Source organism: Lepidochelys kempii, chromosome 5 (genome assembly GCF_965140265.1).
Source record: "Lepidochelys kempii isolate rLepKem1 chromosome 5, rLepKem1.hap2, whole genome shotgun sequence".
NCBI lineage: Eukaryota > Metazoa > Chordata > Testudines > Cheloniidae > Lepidochelys > Lepidochelys kempii.
Window position 1 is genome coordinate 110,011,102 of NC_133260.1, and position 19,691 is coordinate 110,030,792.

At 40.7% G+C, this 19,691-nt stretch overlaps 1 protein-coding gene across 10 annotated transcripts in view; it reads right to left on the minus strand.

The window, feature by feature from the left end:
* PSIP1 (PC4 and SRSF1 interacting protein 1) overlaps nt 1-19,691 on the minus strand; it is a 65,558-nt gene that overhangs the window by 29,932 nt on the left and 15,935 nt on the right. For 9 of the 10 annotated variants that reach the window (XM_073345460.1, XM_073345455.1, XM_073345456.1 and 6 more), the window contains 4 exons: nt 14,993-15,109; nt 10,152-10,256; nt 7,874-7,936; nt 255-378 (listed from right to left, as the gene is read on the minus strand). In XM_073345460.1, coding sequence (XP_073201561.1) covers nt 255-378; nt 7,874-7,936; nt 10,152-10,256; nt 14,993-15,109 — 409 coding nt within the window. The remainder of the gene's footprint in view (nt 1-254; nt 379-7,873; nt 7,937-10,151; nt 10,257-14,992; nt 15,110-19,691) is intronic. The other variant, XM_073345457.1, reaches the window with a different exon arrangement.

The window sequence follows — 19,691 nt, forward strand, 5'->3', positions numbered from 1 at the left end:
AGTTTATCACTCTGCTCTTTGGGGGTGGATTACTTATGTCAACGGGAGAGCACTCTCCTTTGAGCCTAGAGTGGATACATGAGAGATCTTACAGCGGTGCAGCTGCACTGGTACAGCTGTATGCTCTAGTGTAGACATAGCCTTAGAGAGCAAATGCGTTGTAATACTTGGTGTCTAGAGAAGTAAATTCTTTCATTCTCCATTTAAAAAAATTAAATGAGAAAAAAATTAAGTCAGACTCATGGTGAAGTTACCTGCTGGTCTTCCTCTTTTAGGGCTTACTTTAGGAGCCACAACTACTGCAGTTGTTGCTGCTGCCACTGTTGTAGCTGTTGCCACTGCTACTGCTGCCTCCTCAGATTCTGCTTGTTTTTCAGACTGTTTTAAAGGATACAATTCATATAATTAAAAATGATAATCTCCCTTCACCCCTGTTCTTCCAACTCCGTCTCAGGGCTTGTTTATAGTTATGGCTAAATTGACACTGCTGCGATCGATGCAGGGGTGTCCATTTAGCGGGTCTGGTGAAGACAAGCTAAGTCAATAGCTGAACACTCTCTGGTCGAGGGCTCTACTCCCCCTCCCCAAGAAGCAGAAGGTAAACTGACACAGCACAGTGTAAACACCGCTGTAAATCGACCTAAGTTATGTAAATGAAGTCAACATAACTTAAGTAGCTAACCTACATCAACTTACAGCTTCCGTGTAGACCAGCCCTCGTTTCTGTGCAGACATAATATATACCCGCCACTCAAAGAAGCTACAAATGCAGAAACTGTTAATGTTATTTCAACTATGACACACATGCACAAACTGGGTATCATGTGAAAACACTTTATTATAAGTTTTAACAATTGAGGCTACACTTAAAATAGTTACCAGACCACGCAACAACCATTTTCAGATTTAAACAAAAGCTACACATGTATGCACACACACAGAACATTAGCCACTGTATCACACATGCTCAGATAATTTCAGAGCAACTGAACTGTTCTGGAAAAAGAAACTAGGCTCAATCTGTAAAAATTAAGTCTTTGAAAGATTATTTACAATATACATTCTTTTACAGTTAAAGACTGCTTTTGGAACTCAGAAGAAAAAATTATGGGTAGGTATCTGAACTTTACCTCTTATTCTTCTCTGAAGTGGGTACCCAGTGCTCTGTGATCCATTACAGCTCTGTAATTAATTCTCCCTTAAATGCCTCCCTAGTTCCCCAACAGCCCAAATTGAGAAGATAATCTATAAATTTGGATTAATAAACATCAATGTATCCTGCCTTGATATGGTGAATCTATCTACTTATTAATTATATAAAACAAATGAAAATAAAGATTTATGGCAAAGGAAGATCCTAATATAAGGGAAACCCAGGATTTCTCCATCTCTCTCTGCGCAAATGCCCCATAAAGATAAAAAAGACAAAGGGAATACCCCCTCCAGCTGGAACTTAATGCAAGTTAAGATGCCCTGGATGGAGTCTCAGGGAGCACAAGGAGTCCATTTCAGAGGAAGAAAGTTACAGATAGGTAGGTAGATTTTACTTTTCTCCTTTGTGGAAACCTGGTGCTCTATAATCCATTTACAGCTAGGATGTAATCAGTTGTAAAACAAATCTCCACAAATAGGAAGGAAACTTAAAATAGCAAGAAAACAGAACCAAGAGGAAGAACAACCTCAAATAAGAGTTGTTTGTTCGTTCTAAAGGCCACATGCCTGACTAAGTGAGCCCTCACAGAAGGAAGGAAATCTCTGATGAACAATTTATAGAGCTGAGAAATTCCTCAATGTATCCATCTGGAAATAGTGGATAGGGACGCATTGTAACCTTCTTAGGTCAACCACCTAATCTTAAAATTGTACCTGATTTTCTTCAAAGATTAGTTTTGTGTAAAACAATGGTCAGTCATGACTATATCTAAGTTTGCAACCTATCTCCTTGCATGGAAGGGCTTAAAATACAAGGAAGACGAACACCACAACACAACACCAGAACAGCAGGTCACCTAATGAAACTAATAGGCAGCAGGTTTAAAAAAACATAAGGAAGTACTTCTTCACACAATGCACAACGTGTAGAACTTGTTGCCAGGGGATGTTGTGAAAGCCAGAAGTATAACTGGGTTTTAAAAAGAATTTGATACATTCATGGAGGATAGGTACATTAATTGCTATTAGCCAAGATGGTCAGAGATGCAACCTTATGCTCTGGGTGTCCATAAACAACTGACCTCCAGAAGCTAGCACTGGATGATAGGAGATGGGTAACTCAATAATTGCCTTGTTCTGTTCATTCCTCACTATCAGAAGACATTGGGCTAGATGGACTATTTGTCTGACTCAGTTTAGCCATTCTTATGTTTAAATAAATTGGTTCAAATTTAAACCATAATTTTGGGAGAGAGAAAATTTTGGAGAAGGCCTAAGAATCACATCTGGAAAAAGTTGCATGTAAGGATTCCAGATGAATAAGGCCTTCAAATTTATTAACGCTCCTCACTGATGTAACTACTAATAGAAAAACATTTTAACAGGAAATATGGGGAAGACTCCACCATATATTAAAAAAACAAGTTCAGCGATTATTTGAAACATCAAATACAAATAGACTCCAGATGTTATCTCTGAAGAGATGCAGGTTTAAAGGATTAGGAAGTGTGAGGCTAGAAGTGAAAGGAATATACCACAAAGCTGCTAAACAGTGAGACTTGGACTTTCAGGAAGGTAGGACTCATATCCAATCAAGAGCCCCGTCTAGAAGAAACTCCAGGTTATATAGCTCTGGCTGTCAGAAACAATTGCATTTTTGTTCTTTCAAATGCATCAAGAGTACCACGTTCTCAGAATGGATTTATGGACAGTTTCAAAATATGAGTAATAAGTCTATTCATTCTCTAGAAAGCAAAATATCCCAGGTTCCAGGCCAAGTGCCCCAGGTGCTGTAGGTCTGGGAATTTGAGGGGCTCCTGGACTAGAAGTTCCCCCGAGACCAAGAGGTTCAAGAATGCTCCAAAGACAGCTGCAGGAATCAGAGACACTCTCCGTGTTTAGACCACTTCATTTCTGTTAACTACTTTTGGACTCAATGATTTAGTTTTTATTCTTATGAGTCCAATCACCATGTGTTTAATCATTGGATACAAAGGCTGATTTTCTGCTTAAACATAAAGCATCTAATGATTAAAACCACTTATGTTGCAAGCTCCTTACATAAGGGACTGCACCTAATGAGGGCTTGGAAAGCACCCAGTAGACACTACTGAAAGCATACAGTAGGTAATCTACAAAACTTCCCGCTCCAGTAGCAAGAGAGCTTCCCTTACTTTATTCAGGATTTTTAACTTTACTTTTTTGTTCCAGCCTGAAGTGTCAGTATGCCACAGAAATCCAATTGTTGCTTTTCAAGTAAACAGCAGCTAAATCCAGAGGGAGTCTTAAGAAGAGAAAGTTAGAACCACCTTCTTAAGGGTTTGTAATTCTAGGAAGTTGCTGTGATTAACTTCATGGGACAACCATTTGCCTGACCTAAATGGGGCCTATCTGAGTTTTTTCAGGTGATACAGAAGATAATCTGCTTCCTGATTCTGGAAAGTCCATTACTAAACAGGAAAATTTGGAGAGAAGTGCATCCCCACCATAGAAAAGTTTCTACTTCTGGTCACAGTCATACAAAGTGAATGGAACCTCTAGAGCAGTCCCAATCAGAAAAAGAAATTGTGAAACCTTTCCCTGGGCAACTAGAATCATGAATGTCTAATAGAATACCCAGAGGGAGAACACATCCTGTGGAGGTACTAAGGAGCTCCTCTGAAAATAGATGAGGCAGCTGTGGAACTCGAGCAGTGGGAAGTATCTTTACATATTGACAGGTTATATCTCAGATGGGTACCAACAAGTCACCTGTTGTAGGTGGGTCTTCAGAGTTACCAGAAGAGTTGTGAGAAAATGAGGATCATGAGAGAAGCAAACAGTACTACTAGGAACTGGTAATGCAATGTTGCAAAGTGTATGTAGCATTGGCGGTCCAGGCAAACTGGTGCATGGAGATGGGTAGGACAATGAAAATTCTGAGGAAAATTGTTTGAGACATCTCTGTATCAGAAAGGCCTGGGCTCCATGAAGAAATGGGCCTTGCACACTGTTAATCAGCCTAGACAAAACCGGCACTGGCACAAACTAGTCTGTTCTCTTTCATACCAAGAAGACTCTTGAATGAAGATCTAAAAAAGAATTTCTCAGGAAAAAGGAGCAATGTTTTCTGGTGAACTAAGACTGGCAATGCTATCCTTCAGTGCTTTTCTTTTCTTTTTTTAAACTGGTTCAGAGGAAGCATGGGTGACAGGATGGAAGATGATAGGGGAACTTGAAAACTTATGAAAAGACCCTCATGCTTTTGTGAGCCCATCTGTCTGATGTGAGGTTTTTTAGGTTGATTTGGAAGGCTTAAACTTTGGAAGAAAGCTCTGTTCTCAGTCCTCCTTTTTTCTGTCTTCCTCTTTTGGAGGGCTTCTCTGGTCACAATACACAAAGGCATATTACTGAAGACAAACTAACAACCTCAGAAATGACAGAGCATCCTTCAATCTATTGGGCTACATAGCCTCACAGATGTAAAGACACTGCTGCTACAGTTTTTTGCTCCTGACCCAGTTTGCGATCTGCCCCTTTGAAGAGACAGGGAAGTGCCTTTTAAAAACACTGATAGAGACAAGGAATAATAAGGAGCAGAGGAAAACAGAGCTAGTCATAAGCACTCATGACTGAAGCTCCCTGCTTGTGCAGTAATGCTCTTTCAGGTTTAAGCCCTTATTTAAGTAGTTTTACAGCTGTACCACAAAATCGCGCACTCAAAGACTCTATCTATATTGCAGATAAAACGTGTTCTCAACTTCAATTAGCTACATGAGTTAGATAACTTGGATTAAAATAGCAAAGATGACACAAACTACGTTAAAAGCCAAGTTGTTAACAGTTCAAGTTAAAGCCGGAGTTAAAAGCAGAGTTGCCATGTCTTCACTGCTATTATAACCTGAGTTAAGAATATACTTTTTTTTTTGGCGCGCATTGGAGAAATACCCTAAGAAGAGACACTCGCACAGACAACCTTAATTATGCGATATAACTTTTGAGGGCCTGACTTAATACAACCTTAAATACACTTTTAAAAAGTCGGGAATGTAATTTCCCAGGTTTGTTTTTTTCAGGAACAAAAGTTTTATAATAGACAGTATTATACAACTAGTGTTATACTCGACCCGTATAAAGAATAAAAAAATAGAGCATTTGCAGAACTAACTGAAAATATTATTTTCATTACTGTAACCCTTCACTGTCTAAAGTTAGATGGTAAGGAAATTGACAGTGTGTTGTGTGAAGTGCCTACCACATTTTTGGCACTGTAAACATTTTTACCTTCCTGTTCTTGGTTACTCCACACATGCAATAGAGCCGAACTTCTAAAAATCAAATTGGATACAGCTTACACCAGGGGTGGCCAACCTGTGGCTCCGGAGCCGCATGTGGCTCTTCAGAGGTTAATATGTGGCTCTTTGCACAGGAGCTGAAGCTACAGATGCTAACTTTCCAATGTGCCGGGGGATGCTCACTGCTCAACCCCTTGCCCTGCCCCCAACTCTACCCCTTCCTCAAGGCCCCTGCCCTTTCTCCCGAGCATGCTATGCCCTCAATCCTCAGCCTCCCGCCTCGCCTCCTGCACATGTGAAACAGCTGATTGCGGTATGCAGAAGGCATGGGGAGGGAGGAGCTGAGGGCCCGGGGGGGGGACGGGGACAGGCAGGGAAGGGACTGATGGGGGGCTGCTGACATATTACTGTGGCTCTTTGGCAACGTACACTGGTAAATTCTGGCTCCTTCTCAGGCTTAGGTTGGCCACCCCTGGCTTATACTATGCAGAATTAAAGCACAAAACTGCTCAACAACCTGTTTTGAACAGCGAAGTTCAAAATCCTCAATTTACAAAGACTGTAAACATGTCAACAAGCACCTACCGCATAGAACAGACACTCTTTTATGGAATAACTTAAATCTTTAAAAGCATGACAGATCAGTTAATTTGTGAAAGAGAGAGTAGAGAAATGGCACCTACTTACATGAAGCTATTAAGTATTAGCATCAGAACAATCTTTGGTGAAACACAGATGAAGAAAACAGTAAAATAGGGGAGGAGATTTCAGAGAAATTAGTGGCATTCCATCACGTAAGAACAAAAATTGTGAGGCTCAAGTTTTCAACCAGATTGTCAAACCCTTCCTTTTATTGGTGACTGCTCACTGCTCATTGACTTTATCTGGACTATCTGTACAAATAAATGCTCACCAATATGAATTCTAATGACAAAAAACTATATTAATGCATTTAACACAGAGTTAAAGTTGCTTCGTGGTATGTTGTCCCCTTGTAGAACATTGAGTTGAGTAAAACTCATCCTTCTGAAAACCAGGAAATGCAGTTAAGGTTGCCCATACAAACTGAACTCTGTCCTCTTTCAGTAATGCCCAATTAACACACATACTGATATTCTGCCAACCCTGCAGCTGCTGAAACGTACAAGCTCTTCCCCACCTTTTACAATCCATTCACTCTCACTCATAGGATTCCATCTTTCCACTTCACATTATTAAAGGAGCAAAAAAAAAAAGGATTGCCCATGCCCTCTTTCAGCAATGCCTAATATGCACATACTCATGTAAGATCAGGAGGTTCCAGATCCTAGCATACACTCACACACTTAGCCAACTCCCCAGAAAAAATACCATGTATACAATTTAAGACCTAATTCACAGACTTTTACAGCTCCCTTAACACTTATAGGATACCATCTCAACCTACACTTTCACTTAACCATCTTTAAAACATTAGAATTCTTCCACATTCCACCTAATTGTTGACAATATCCTTTGTAATAAAAGCCTTATGCCCTGCTACTAACATAACCTACACAGTTCTGCACAGAAATAATGCCTAATGCATCTTGAAGGTACACATGCATCTCTTCCTTTTCCTCCCATAAGACTAAAAACATCAGTGGCAGTGTGTTCATCAAGGAAAACAGCATCAACACAATCCCTCCAACTACCCACGCAAGCATAAAGTGGCTGCACAGACACCCTCTCATTTATTTTCTCTTTGTTGGCAAGTGTGCACTGTAATTCTTCCAGGGCAAGCAAATATGTGAACACATTCTTCAATACTGTTCACAATTTGGGTTCCCCAAAGACTTAGTTGATCAGTTTTTATCAAAGGTAGTGCATGGCACTCACTGAGAGCATTTAGACATTTTGATTGTTAGCTTTACGCAAAAAAAAGGCCCACTAGAAACTTTCTGAAAAATGGCTGGTACCTCTGGACTTGTATCTCCACAATTCCTGGCTCAAATGACCCCAAATTTGGGTTGCTAACCCTAATCCAGAAGTCATGACGCAACCTTAACCACAGTAGCACTGCCATGCCACTATAATAAAGATGCCACAATGTAGCAAAAGATTAGTCAGTCTCATCTCTCTTGCTTTCTCTGATCTATGTCAATTTCAGAGAGATAATCATATTGAAGACATTTCCTAGTTCTAAAACACTTGAATTTGGTACACTGTTTTTGTGTAAGGTTCCAATGAAAGTGGGCTTTTCTGCACTATGGGATTTACTGGCATTTTCATTGTATTCAAAAGGGATTTATTAAGTGAATGAATGAATTGTTGATATACTGCAGCGCAGTTCTGAATTTATTCAAAAATCAAATGAAGATTAATTGTGATTGGAGTATAATTTGTTGCTGAAAAAATGTGAGAATCAAATAGGAAAGCCACCATCACAAAATGATTGATAAGGTAAAGAAAAGTAAGTATATTGTTACCTTTCTTTTTCTCCCTCTTCTAGCAACTTTAGGAACAGGTACATCATTAGCTTTCACCACACCCTGAAAAAGTAATACTTAGAATGTTAACAAAACATAAGAGTTAGTTTAAGTTATTATGATGCTTGAAGGACAATTTTATCATAGCTTTTAATATATATTTTAGCAAAAGACTATGCACACATGAAGGTATCTGTTATCAAGTATCAGTATTAGGCAATTGAAGTTTCTTTCTAAAACTGTAGTAGAGGATTAAGAATCAGTGACACTTCTTCAAAGAGACAGATAAAGGTATAATAGCTTGTTCTGGACTTTAGTAAATTGCAAATTAAATACTAATTAGTATTTTGTTTAATACATATAGCCATATTTTATTGAACTCATCAAGTCACATCTAGTATATGCAGTTTCTAATGAGTTTGTTTCCCAATGTGTATTAAGTGAGATACATACACTAGCTTAATTAACTTTATCCAATTTGTACAGGTGGCTTGATATTTACTCTAATAATTAAGGGCCAAAGTTTGCGCTCAGATACACGTTCTGAACTCCCAGTGACTTCAAACCAGTTATATAAACATTTAAGCAGAACTTGACCTTATATTTTAAGCCACTCCCGAGACATGGTCAGATGATTATTGTTAGTGACTGCAACAGATTTAGAATATTTGCATTTAGACTTATCAATATATCTTTGTAGTACAGTATTAAATTGTTGACTTTCTTCAGAATTTAGTATTCTCAAACTGTGGTACACATACTACTGCACTTGTTAAGCCAAAAACTTTAAAAAAAAAAAGTCTCAGTTTTAAACCAACAGTCATCACATTATCTGCAGGGAGTCAGAAAATGACCAAGGAACAAAATACAATCTCCTAGCCACTTTCAGCCATAATGGTGAATAACATTTGGCTGACGATGCCAGCACTGTAGTTTTATTTAGCAATGTGTTGTGTCACTGTATTCATTTAGTATACAGCTGGCTTTCTGATATGCCTAGCTTTCAGCTTGTGCTGAGCTGCACAAGTGAGGTGAATATGCAAGGTTTCATACCACACCACCAGAGCTCATTTCTTCTGAAAAGACACACACGATTCACAGTAGCTGCAAAACCTGCAGCCACAAGGAGCCCAGCAGGGGGATCCATGTGCAGTTTGCCCACAACTGCAGCCATCCACAGGCCAGAGCTGCTGAGTAAAAAGAAGCCTCCTGGGGCTAAAGCTGCCTGATGATCAGGAAAAGCCCTGCACTTCCAGTCAAGACCCCTCACCGCTGCCACGGCCCTCTGAACCCCCTCCTGCCCTTTGACACACATGCATCTCTCACATTTCCTCCACGAGCTACTCAAAACATTTTGTATTTTTCTTGATTTAAATTTTGTAAAAAAAAAAAAAAAAAAATTGTAAACAAATAAAAAAGCAAAGTGAACTTCAGCTCGTGTTCAATAATAATCCAGATAAGAATGAGCAGGAACTCTGAATTTAAATTTAACAGGTTAAAAAAATCAAGTTACTGAATATATTTCATCAGTACATCAAAATATATCAAGACCTCATTTATGACATGTTTGTTCCTTGTAATCTGAGCATCACAAAAGACAAATAATAATGGCTGCTTCATTGTGTTTCTTTTTGATGTATTCACTAAAAACGTGAGATGTTTAAAAAGGATGCCATAATTACAGCTGGCCAGGAACTTTTCAATTAAGTGGTTTTTTTGGAAAATATCGATTTGTCCAAACAGAAATTTCGAAAGCAGCTTATGTTTTGATGAAAGTTTTACCAGGAAGATTTCTCAGACCCCCATATGAAATTTCTGGTCAAATCAAGGCCTCAAAACAGCTGACAGCCTAGTGGACTGCAGGAGAACCAGGTTCAAATCCCAAATCAGAAGGAGCGGGAACTTCAACGTGGATGTCCCACATCCCAGGTGAGTGCCCTAGCCATCTGACTACTGGCTATTCTGAAGTGATATATGTGTGAGTCTCTCTCTCTCTCTGTTTTTTTCATGAAGTATTTCAAGAGGTCTTGGTTTCCTTCTGTACTGAAACAAAACTAAACATTAAAACCTCAATTTTTTGTAAAATGGAATTCCTGTTTTCAAAGCAGCACTAGTTACAAATGAATATTTTAGTTTCCTTATTCATTTATTTTACTATAGACTCTGGAAATATTTAAGCCTGTATTAGGGCCTAAAATAAATGTGTATGAAGAAGGAAAAATTTGCATGTAGTATTTCAAACATCTGCTTGAGGCAGAAAGAAAAACATCCCACATACTTCACTACTGGGTTTTTCTGAAGGGACATCTTCTTCCTCTGCAGCATCCATCTCTTTTTCTTCTGTTTCAACTTCAGTGGGTAAATTATCCTGTTTAGCAGATAACTGAATAGAAAAACCAAAGTCGCTAAATTTCACAATTTATATTAACTGAGATCTAAAAGAACCCGACAGGAGATGAACTGCAACAGACTCATTGCTATCAAATTGCTTTCCACCTTTAGTTGAAATAATTTAATAACTGGGTCAGTTTAATCTGTATGTAACAGTCTTCCATTTTTGAAGCATACCCCAAAGCTGTTTGTTAATATTGCTCTCCATCATTCCTTACAGAGGCAGTGGGGAAGGAAGGGGGTGTGGAACAGGGAGAGGCATCTGAGAGAGAGGGGAGGGGAAGGGAAGGGAGTAGTGTGAAAGGGGGATGAGATGGGGAAGAAAAAGGAACAGGGGAACCATGGGGGGGAAGTAGGAGCCAGGCATGCAGCATCCTCTTGGCAGCAGCTGGGACTCCCCCGTTAAGCAGGCCCATCAAACCCTCACTCTGACAAGCCCTACCCTCAGACCCCTGCCAAACCGAGCCCCATCTCCCCACACCCAGATACCCCCCCAACCACCTTCACCTGGATCCCCTGCAGAGTCCCATTGCCCCTGTCCCCAGAACCCCCCCAATGAGCCCCTGTGCATCCAGATCTCCCACTGAGCCACCCACACCCAGATTGCCCCACACAGAAACTTCTCACCCTACACCTGGATCCCCCCACACTAAGATCCTCCACACTTGGATCCTGCTGGACTGAGCCTGCCCGCGCACCCACCCACACCTGGTGCAGAGGGGCAGATCCAGCCCTTGCACTATGTCAGGGTCAGGTGCAGCCTCACTGCTGAGTCCCTGTACTGGGGAAGATGGGAGCTTCAGGGTGATCTCCCACCTCAGTGCAGCCAGTAGCCTGTACTCCCCACTGCCATGCTGGACCCACATTTATTTATTGACAAATAAAATTTGCAGAATTTTAAAATATTGTGCACATAATTTTAATCTTTTTGGTGCATAATTCCCTCAGGAGTATGGATCTGAAAGTGGCCAGCATCAGATTCCTCAGAGGGAAGTGTAAAAATCCCACAGTATGCAGATGTAGGTTAATCTACCACCGACTTTAAGGTCAGGCCTACACTACCACTTATGTCAGCAAAACTTGTGTCGTTCAGGGGTATGAAAAACCCCCCACCCCAGTGACATACGTTTTGCCAGCATAAAAGGTAGTGCGCACAGCGCTATGTCGGTGGGAGAGCTTCTCCTGCAGACATAACTGCCGCCACCCATTGGAGGTCGTTTAGTTGTGTCGCTGGGAGAGCTCTCTCCCATTGGCACAGAGCAGCTACACGAGAGATCTTACAGTGGAGCAGCTGCATTGGTAAAGCTGTGCCACTGTAAGGTCTCTAATGTAGACATAACCTACCTCTCATCTTGAGATAACAGAGACAGGCTTAAGCCCTGAAGCATGAGATTTAGTATCTATATCCTTTCCAAAATTCGTTTTAGCATTAACCATAAGAACTCTGGATATTTCTGTTATCTACCTAAATGTCTAATATCTTTTTGAATCTAAGTTTTTGACCTCAATGACAGCCTGTGGTAATATGCGCGTTAATCAACATACTTGTGTGGGAAAAACTATTTCCTTTCATCAGTTGTGAATTTCCCACCTTTTAATTTAACTCAATTATCCTTTGTTCTTGTGTTATGTGACAGGAAGAACAAGCTCCTGATTTACCTTCTCTATTCTGTTGTATACTTTTATCATGTTCCATTTTATTCATGTCCCTTTTTTAAAGTATGAAATCCCAATCCCAATCTTTTCAATCCCTCTTCATATTAGAGATTTCCATGCATCTAATTGTTCCTGCCCTTCTCTGAGCTGCCTCTAATTCTGCCATATTTTTGAGATGTGGTGACTGGTACTGCACACAGTATGTTTCAGCTTTACACTGAGCAGAGTTCTTCACTGAACAATCCACAATAATGTTCAGGTTCCTTTCCTGAGTTAATACAGCTAAATTTAGAACCTTGTAAGGTGAAAGAGTAGTTTAAGATTTTGCCTCCAGTATGCAACACTACTATGCATTTACTGACACTGAACTTCATTTACCTCCATGTTGCCCAGTCATCTAACTTAAAATTTAGGTCTTTTCAGAGTGCCTCACAGTCCTCTCTGGTCTTTCTAACCTAAGTAACTCAATTACCTCCAAATGTTGCTACCTCACTAGCAATCATTTCCATATTAACAATAATATATTAACCACCACTGGACTTGGAATGTAACTGTGAAAAAAGCAGGTATTAAATTTTTTCCCCCATGATTAAAGCTGACCAGTCCTATTGCTTTCTATCCAATTTTTGATCCATAATACTTTGCTTCTGACCCCCATGACCACTTAATTTCTTTAGTAGTGGCTTGTCAAGGGCCTTTTGAAAGTCTAAAATTATGTCAACCAACTCCTATATCCATTATTTTACTGATTCATTCAACTAATTCTAAACAGATTAGCAAGAGAATTTTCCTTTGTAGAAACCATGCTGTTAGACCCTATAATATCATGATCTTCCACATGTTTTATTATTCTAGTTTTAATTATCATTTCCAGCAATTTGCCAGACACAGGTGTACAATTTACTTCTCTATAAGTTCCACTTCTCTGTAATTCCTCAGGTCACCACCAAAGCTTTTTTTAAAAATAGAGTTACAGCATTTAATACCCTTAAAATCCCTCAAAAATGCAATAGAGATTGCATATTTAAGCTCTTTTAGAACTCCTGAATATATAGTCTGGGCCTCGTGATTTATGATTAATTTATTCCAGCATCTCTGACACTGCAATCTGATAGCATGCCATCATTATTACTAGAAAGAAGCAGGTAACTTCACTACATAGGATGTTGGAAGACGAAAGGAAATAATTTAGCTTCTCAGTAATGTCTCGGTTTTTCTTAATTGCTCCCTTTAAATCCAGAGATTCAGCAGATCACTGCTTCTTTTGCAGGCTTTCTGCTTCCAATATATTTGTGCACAATTACTATTCTTATGAATGTAAATCGGGTACCTACATTGATGTATATGGCCCTAACTATGTAGGTCTGGCCCACAGACCACAATTAAAATTTGGAGCCAGATTCTTATCTAAGTGCATCAAGATCACTCCTACCTGAGGCACATTTGTTAGGTCTTCAACATAAAGGATTTCTACAGTTGCAACTAAACAGTAAAATACATCGGGGTGCTTTTTTTTTTTTTTTTTAAACGAACAAACAATACTGCTTTTCTCAGACAGCCTGTCTATCCTTTGTTTAATTAGAATTCAGAAGGTGAAATTAAGATTTCAAAATCATTAAAATTATATCTTTAAATTTAGTCATTTCCAGGAATTAAAAATAATTCAGTTGTTACATCAACTATTCCTGCCTAATTTTGTGGTTTTACAATCATTCACCCCACCCCCTCATTTTTTAATTTTATTTTTTTAAAAGGTAACCTCTCCCTTTCTTCCACATGAAACATTCACACAAACAAAGGAGACCAAACTTGACTATACAGGAGTGTGATGGGGTGCCTACTCCACAAGACCTGGAGGAGTTAAAGTGGCTAGGCAGGCTAATTAACTGCCCAGGCTACTCCTGGGCCACTAACTGGAAATGGGCTTAGCTGGGCAGGAACAGGAAGGGCCCAGGAGTTGTCAGCAGCAGGATACTGCAAGGCAGCAGTCTACAATCACTCCCTATGAGGAGGGAGCTTGGGCTACCAAACCCAGAAAGAGGGGGAAACCAGATAGGTCGGAAGAAGCCCAGAAAAACAGCAGCAAGGGGTAGGACCATACAGACCATGGCTGCTTATTATTGGCTGGAACCCAGTGTAGAGGGCATGCCTGGGGTCCCTTGCCAGCCACTGGGAAGTGGCGCAGTGTGTTGGAGAGATCAGCAGACAGCTGGTTTGAACTCCCCAGAAGGGGAGGAATTTAATGACACAGGCGGAGGGCCAAGGCACAAACAGGAAGCTACAGCTCTTTGAGTGACAGAGGGTTGTAGTGTGAAAGAAACAATGGGTAGAGACACGGCCAGAGGAGAGTGGTGCCTGGCAAGAGCTAATCCCCAGAGCTGCCAGGAGGAGGCGCCACGTGCAGTGAGTGGATCCCGTGACAAGGGGATACAACAAAACTGACTACACAAGTGATGTCAAATCCACAAAGTAAATGAAGTAGAAAACACTAATAGTTTTCCTCCTCAATCTTAGACATTATTTATAGCAGCAATTAAAAAAATAGAGATTTCAGAAAGAAAAGTGAAGTGTATCCCTCTAAAAATCTAGTCAGTCAACTTGCGTCATTTATACTCTTATCCTTACATGCCAAAAATGAAGCCTCATCTATACTAGAAACTATACTATATTACTGAGAGTAACATTGATACAAAGTAAATTGATATAAGAAAGAGTTTAGTCAGTCTATACTCACCCACATTAGGGGTTTGCACTGGTTTAACTAGACAAACTTTTTAAACAGACATAGGTCTTGACAATCATTTCTCCTTCCACTTATCTGATATGTATTTCCAATATCTGACTTGTTTAAGTGTATATTATTTTTAAAAAATTAAGTCTTTGTAGTTGTAAGAAATTGTTTCAAATTTATATATAACGGCTTAATAGATAATAGTAATTACATAAGGACAAATTTCTGTTTTCAGGAATGAACACTGACGACAGTCACAACACCTATGCACTGTTCATTTAAACTAAATATGTAAGATTTCCAATACAGATACCAAACAGTTAATTTACATAGTCACTTACTTTGGGGACTGTAGACTTTCTCCTTTTGGTTCCTACTTTTTCTTCACTTCCCTCAGTAGGCTCTTGACAGCTTTCTTCAACAGTCTCTTTATCGGTGTTGTTAACAGTTGGATGCGACTTTAAGACAAAAACATTACCACATTTATGAAGTCAAATAATTTACTGAAGTAATGAATAATAATTACATTAAAGTTGCACGGTTGGGTTTAAAATTAAAAATCAAATTTTCTTTACCTGTATTATAAGTGATTTTTTTTTAATTTAGTTTTTTCCACTATAGCCGATTTTAAAATTTCTCTCAACTGAGACAATGAAAATAACATTCAAATTTAACGTTCACAGTTCCCATGCACTACCAGTAAGTTGTGTTTAGACAACAAGCATTGCAAGGGAAGATTTACTTAAAAAGTTTCCATTAACATTTGATTAAAGACTGGAAAACTTTTGAGCCACGTACAACTGAGTAATATCCTTAGCACACCAAAACTCAATTCCACCATAATGTAACATTTCCTATCCCCTACTGAACACAAAGCATACTCCAGAAGCATTTCCTTGCACATCCCTATATGTGTGATTGTGCCATTTAGTAATCCTCAACCGATGCAAGAAACTGACAACCATTATTTAAAACTTCTTGGGCTATATGAAGGGGCATTAGATAAAAGTTTGTAGTTTGGCTACAACCTGATCCACTTCTAAGACTGGCTATCAATAGTAGATGAATTATAAGCTAATGATTATTTTCAGGAAAAGCATATGGATCAAAAATATTCTTTGATGCAATGAAGGTGGAAAGGATAGCACTAGAACTATGGAAATAAACAGAGAAGGGAAAATCACGTACCTTTAATTCTGCTTCTCTATAGATAATATTGTGCATAAGTCTCACTCCTAGGACTTATATCCTCTGTACAAGGATAGAATGCCCCTCTTAATTTTTTTCCCTCTTGAGGGAAGTGGTTTTGGATTAGAGCCCAAAGCCTCCATACTAGCAGCTGGAAGCTATCCCCAGCAAAGTATAAATGCTGCCCTCTGAACATTCAAGCCAGTTCCTTCAGTTGTAGCAGAGTAACAAAACTCTGCTATAGTTAAGGTTAAGACTGGCTTTCTGCTTAAAACTCAGCTCTGTGCTCTAAAATCCTATGGTTGCTTAGATTGCCTTGAAATTTACTGTGCCTCAAAGGAGGTGTGGGATTGATCAAACCAGGGCTCAGACCACTGCACCATGGTCTCAAATGCTCGAAGTTACCCCCAACAGAATTTGTGGTCCTTTGAGGGAAACCAAGTTACAATGATATTCCAAAAAAGAGTTTCTCTCTCCACTTTAGGTGCTTGTGAAGACTCACGGGCCTGTTTGTAGGATCAATAGATTAATCTGAGCACATTCAGACAAAGGCTAACTAACTGGAAAATTAACCTTTTAATTACAGGACCTGGGAGGCTCTGAGGGAATAGCATAATCCTTGAATCCAAATACCACCCCACGCACACAGCTCAAATCCAGCCTAACGCAGAAATCTGAAGTAAAAAAGCAGGCATAATGCTCCAATCTACCTCTAGCAAAGGGGATTTTAAAGGTGGAGGGAGAGGGATGTGATTTGAGTACAGCAGAAAAGTCAGAAAACCTTGAACCTATTGTTTGAAAATACACTACACAAGAAAATTGTCACTGGGGAGGGTGATGAGCAGTGAAAAGTAGGTGTGAATAGGAGGAGAGGGTTTGGGGGAGGTCATGGTGACTAGAGGAAAGGTGAGAGACACTGGGAAGAGGGATATGGGAGTGAATGACAGGAGGACTGGGGGAGAACAGGGGCAAGGGAGCCTGTCAGCTCCACTTTCCCCTTGTGTGTGTGCACCACAACCTGAGGCCCCTACTCATCTATGGTGGTCTGCCCTCCCTCATGTGAGCCAGGTTCTGGAGGTAGCTTTTCTGTGGGTGTCTGAGCCATGCTCCTTAATCCCTTCCTGTGATCCAGGGGTAACTGCTGACATAGCGGAGTGAGAGCCCTGCTAACCGCCCACAAAGGGAAGTGAGAGCCCTGCTCCCTGCCTTCAATGTGTGCCTGCCAGGATCTGGGGGTCCCTGCCCATTTATGGGAGTCTGACACCCACATCCCTGTTCCCCTCTCATGACAGCCAGGTGGCAGAGCTTGCCTTTGATGGTGTCTGAGCCCCTCTCCCTACCCCCCTGTGAGCTGTAGAAGCCCTACCCTATCCCCACTGCTGAAACTGAGGTGAGGAGCTGAGAATGGGCGTTTGACACACATCAGAAACTTTCCAGTACTGAGGTGTGGGGAAGGGAACATTCACTGACTTTTGATGCAGTTCAAACTTCTCAGAGCTATTATTTCATGCTGTATTCATCTCCAGTGGGTATTCTCTTTCATCTGAGAACATATCATTGAAATTAATGAGCCAATTAAAACCTCTCTGAGACTTCAGGTTTTAAAGTTTGAAACCTACTCTGGCAGAAATCTGAGAATGAACTGTAAACTACAGGGAAAAATCTACTTCCTCACAGTTTGTTTGTGGTTTGTTTTTTAAATGAGTACAGAAAAATATTCTGAAAGTGCTGAAACTTTTTGAAAAGAAAATAAATTACACGAGTGGTCACTGGGAGGCAAGGAGTTATTGGAGTACAGTATTAGGTGGTAATAAGGGAAAAAGGGGTTTGGTCTGCAGCAAGGGATGAGGGATAAATGGGAATAGGTGTAGGGGAAGGAAGAAGATACGAGGGATTGGGAAATATAAGGGCTAGTAGAGGAAGTTGGGGGTTTATGAATGGAAAGGCCTGTCACCCCTGAATTCTCCTCTTCTACGTATGTGCTAGGATCTAGTGGAGCCCTACCCTTTGCAGGGGTCTGATTCTTCTCCCCCTCTTGATGCAGCAGTTCTCCTCCAGGGGTCTGCGGCCCACTAGGGATCTGAGTGCTGTTTCAGGGGCTTGGCCAAGCAAGGCCGATCAGAGTCCCGAAGGGGCTGGAGCCCCTGTGCCCCGGCAGAAGATGCCATGTTGGGCTGAAGCCCAGCACTCCCCAGCCCTATGGGATGAAAGCCCTGAGCTACCTCCCCCTCCCCACCTCAAGGGGCAGAAGCCTTGAGCTCCCTTGCTCATCGGGCTCCCAAGGCTCTTTCCCAGACCTGCAGGGCAGAAGCTCTCTCTCCTCCACACAGCTGAAGCATGTTGGGGGGGCCTCTGAAAGATAAAGGTTGAGACCTCATCTTGATGTGTTTGAGCCCTTCTCTGCCATGAGCCTGAATGGGGGAGGGGGGAGGAAGGGGGAGACGCAAAAATTTAAACATCTAGAAATCCAGAAAAAAAAATTAAGATACACATCACCTCAAAGTGGGGACTGCCGGGGGGGGAGAGCTTGGAGTGGACCCAGTGGACCTGGGGCATGGCTAGGAAAGCCTGGCTGAAGCAAGGGCAGGAGTCCCAGCTCGAGGTGAGTGGTAGGAATGAAGGGTCCATCTGAATATGCAGGTTCGGCTACATAACCAAGGTAGCATGCAGCCCTCCAATAAGCCATGGCCTGTGATGTGTGTGCAGAAGCAGAAAGAAGGGAGCAAAATCTTACACTGTTTCTACAGTGCCAATTAATGGCTTAATACAGGGGTTCTCAAACTGGGGGTTGTGAGGTTTGTATGTGGGGGTCGTGAGCTGTCAGCCTCCACCCCAAACCCTGCTTCGCCTCCAGCATTTATAATAGTGTTAAATATATATATAAAAAATTGTTTTTCATTTATAAGGAGGGGGTGCATTCAGAGGCTTGCTGTGTGAAAGGGGTCACCAATAAAAAAGTTTGAGAACCACTGGCTTAATGGGATGGGAAGGGGAGTGAGGAGCTGGAAAAGAGCAAATATAGTGACAGACTATAAAAAAGGAAATAAGGACAACCCAGGGAATTACAGACCAGTCAGCTTAACATCTGTTAATGGAGCAAATAATTAAGCAGTCAATTTGCAAACATCCAGAAGATAATAAGGTGATAAGTAACAGTCAGCATGGATTTGTCAAGAACCAATCATGTCAAACTAACCTGATAGCTTTCTTTGACAGGGTAAAAAGAAAAGGGGTACTTGTGGCACCTTAGAGACTAACCAATTTATTTGAGCATAAGCTTTCGTGAGCTACAGCTCACTTCATTGGATGCATACTGTGGAAAGTGTAGAAGATCTTTTTATACACACAAAGCATGAAAAAACACCTCCCCCCCATCTCCTGCTGGTAATAGCTTATCTGAAGTGATCACTCTCCTTACAATGTGTATAGTAACCTGGATTTGTGCTGGAAATGGCCCAACTTGATTATCATACACATTATAAGGAGAGTGGTCACTTTAGATAAGCTATTACCAGCAGGAGATTGGGGGAGGGGAGAAGAGATCTTTTCATGCTTTGTGTGTATAAAAAGATCTTCTACACTTTCCACAGTATGCATCCGATGAAGTGAGCTGTAGCTCATGAAAGCTTATGCTCAAATAAATTGGTTAGTCTCTAAGGTGCCACAAGTACTCCTTTTCTTTTTGCGAATACAGACTAACACGGCTGTTACTCTGAAATTTGACAGGGTAACAAGCCTTGTTGGCGGGGGGAGGGGGGAGAAGCAGTAGATGTGGTATATCTTGACTTTAGTAAAGCTTTTGACACTGACTCGCATGACCTTCTCATAAACAAACTAGGAAAATGCAACCTA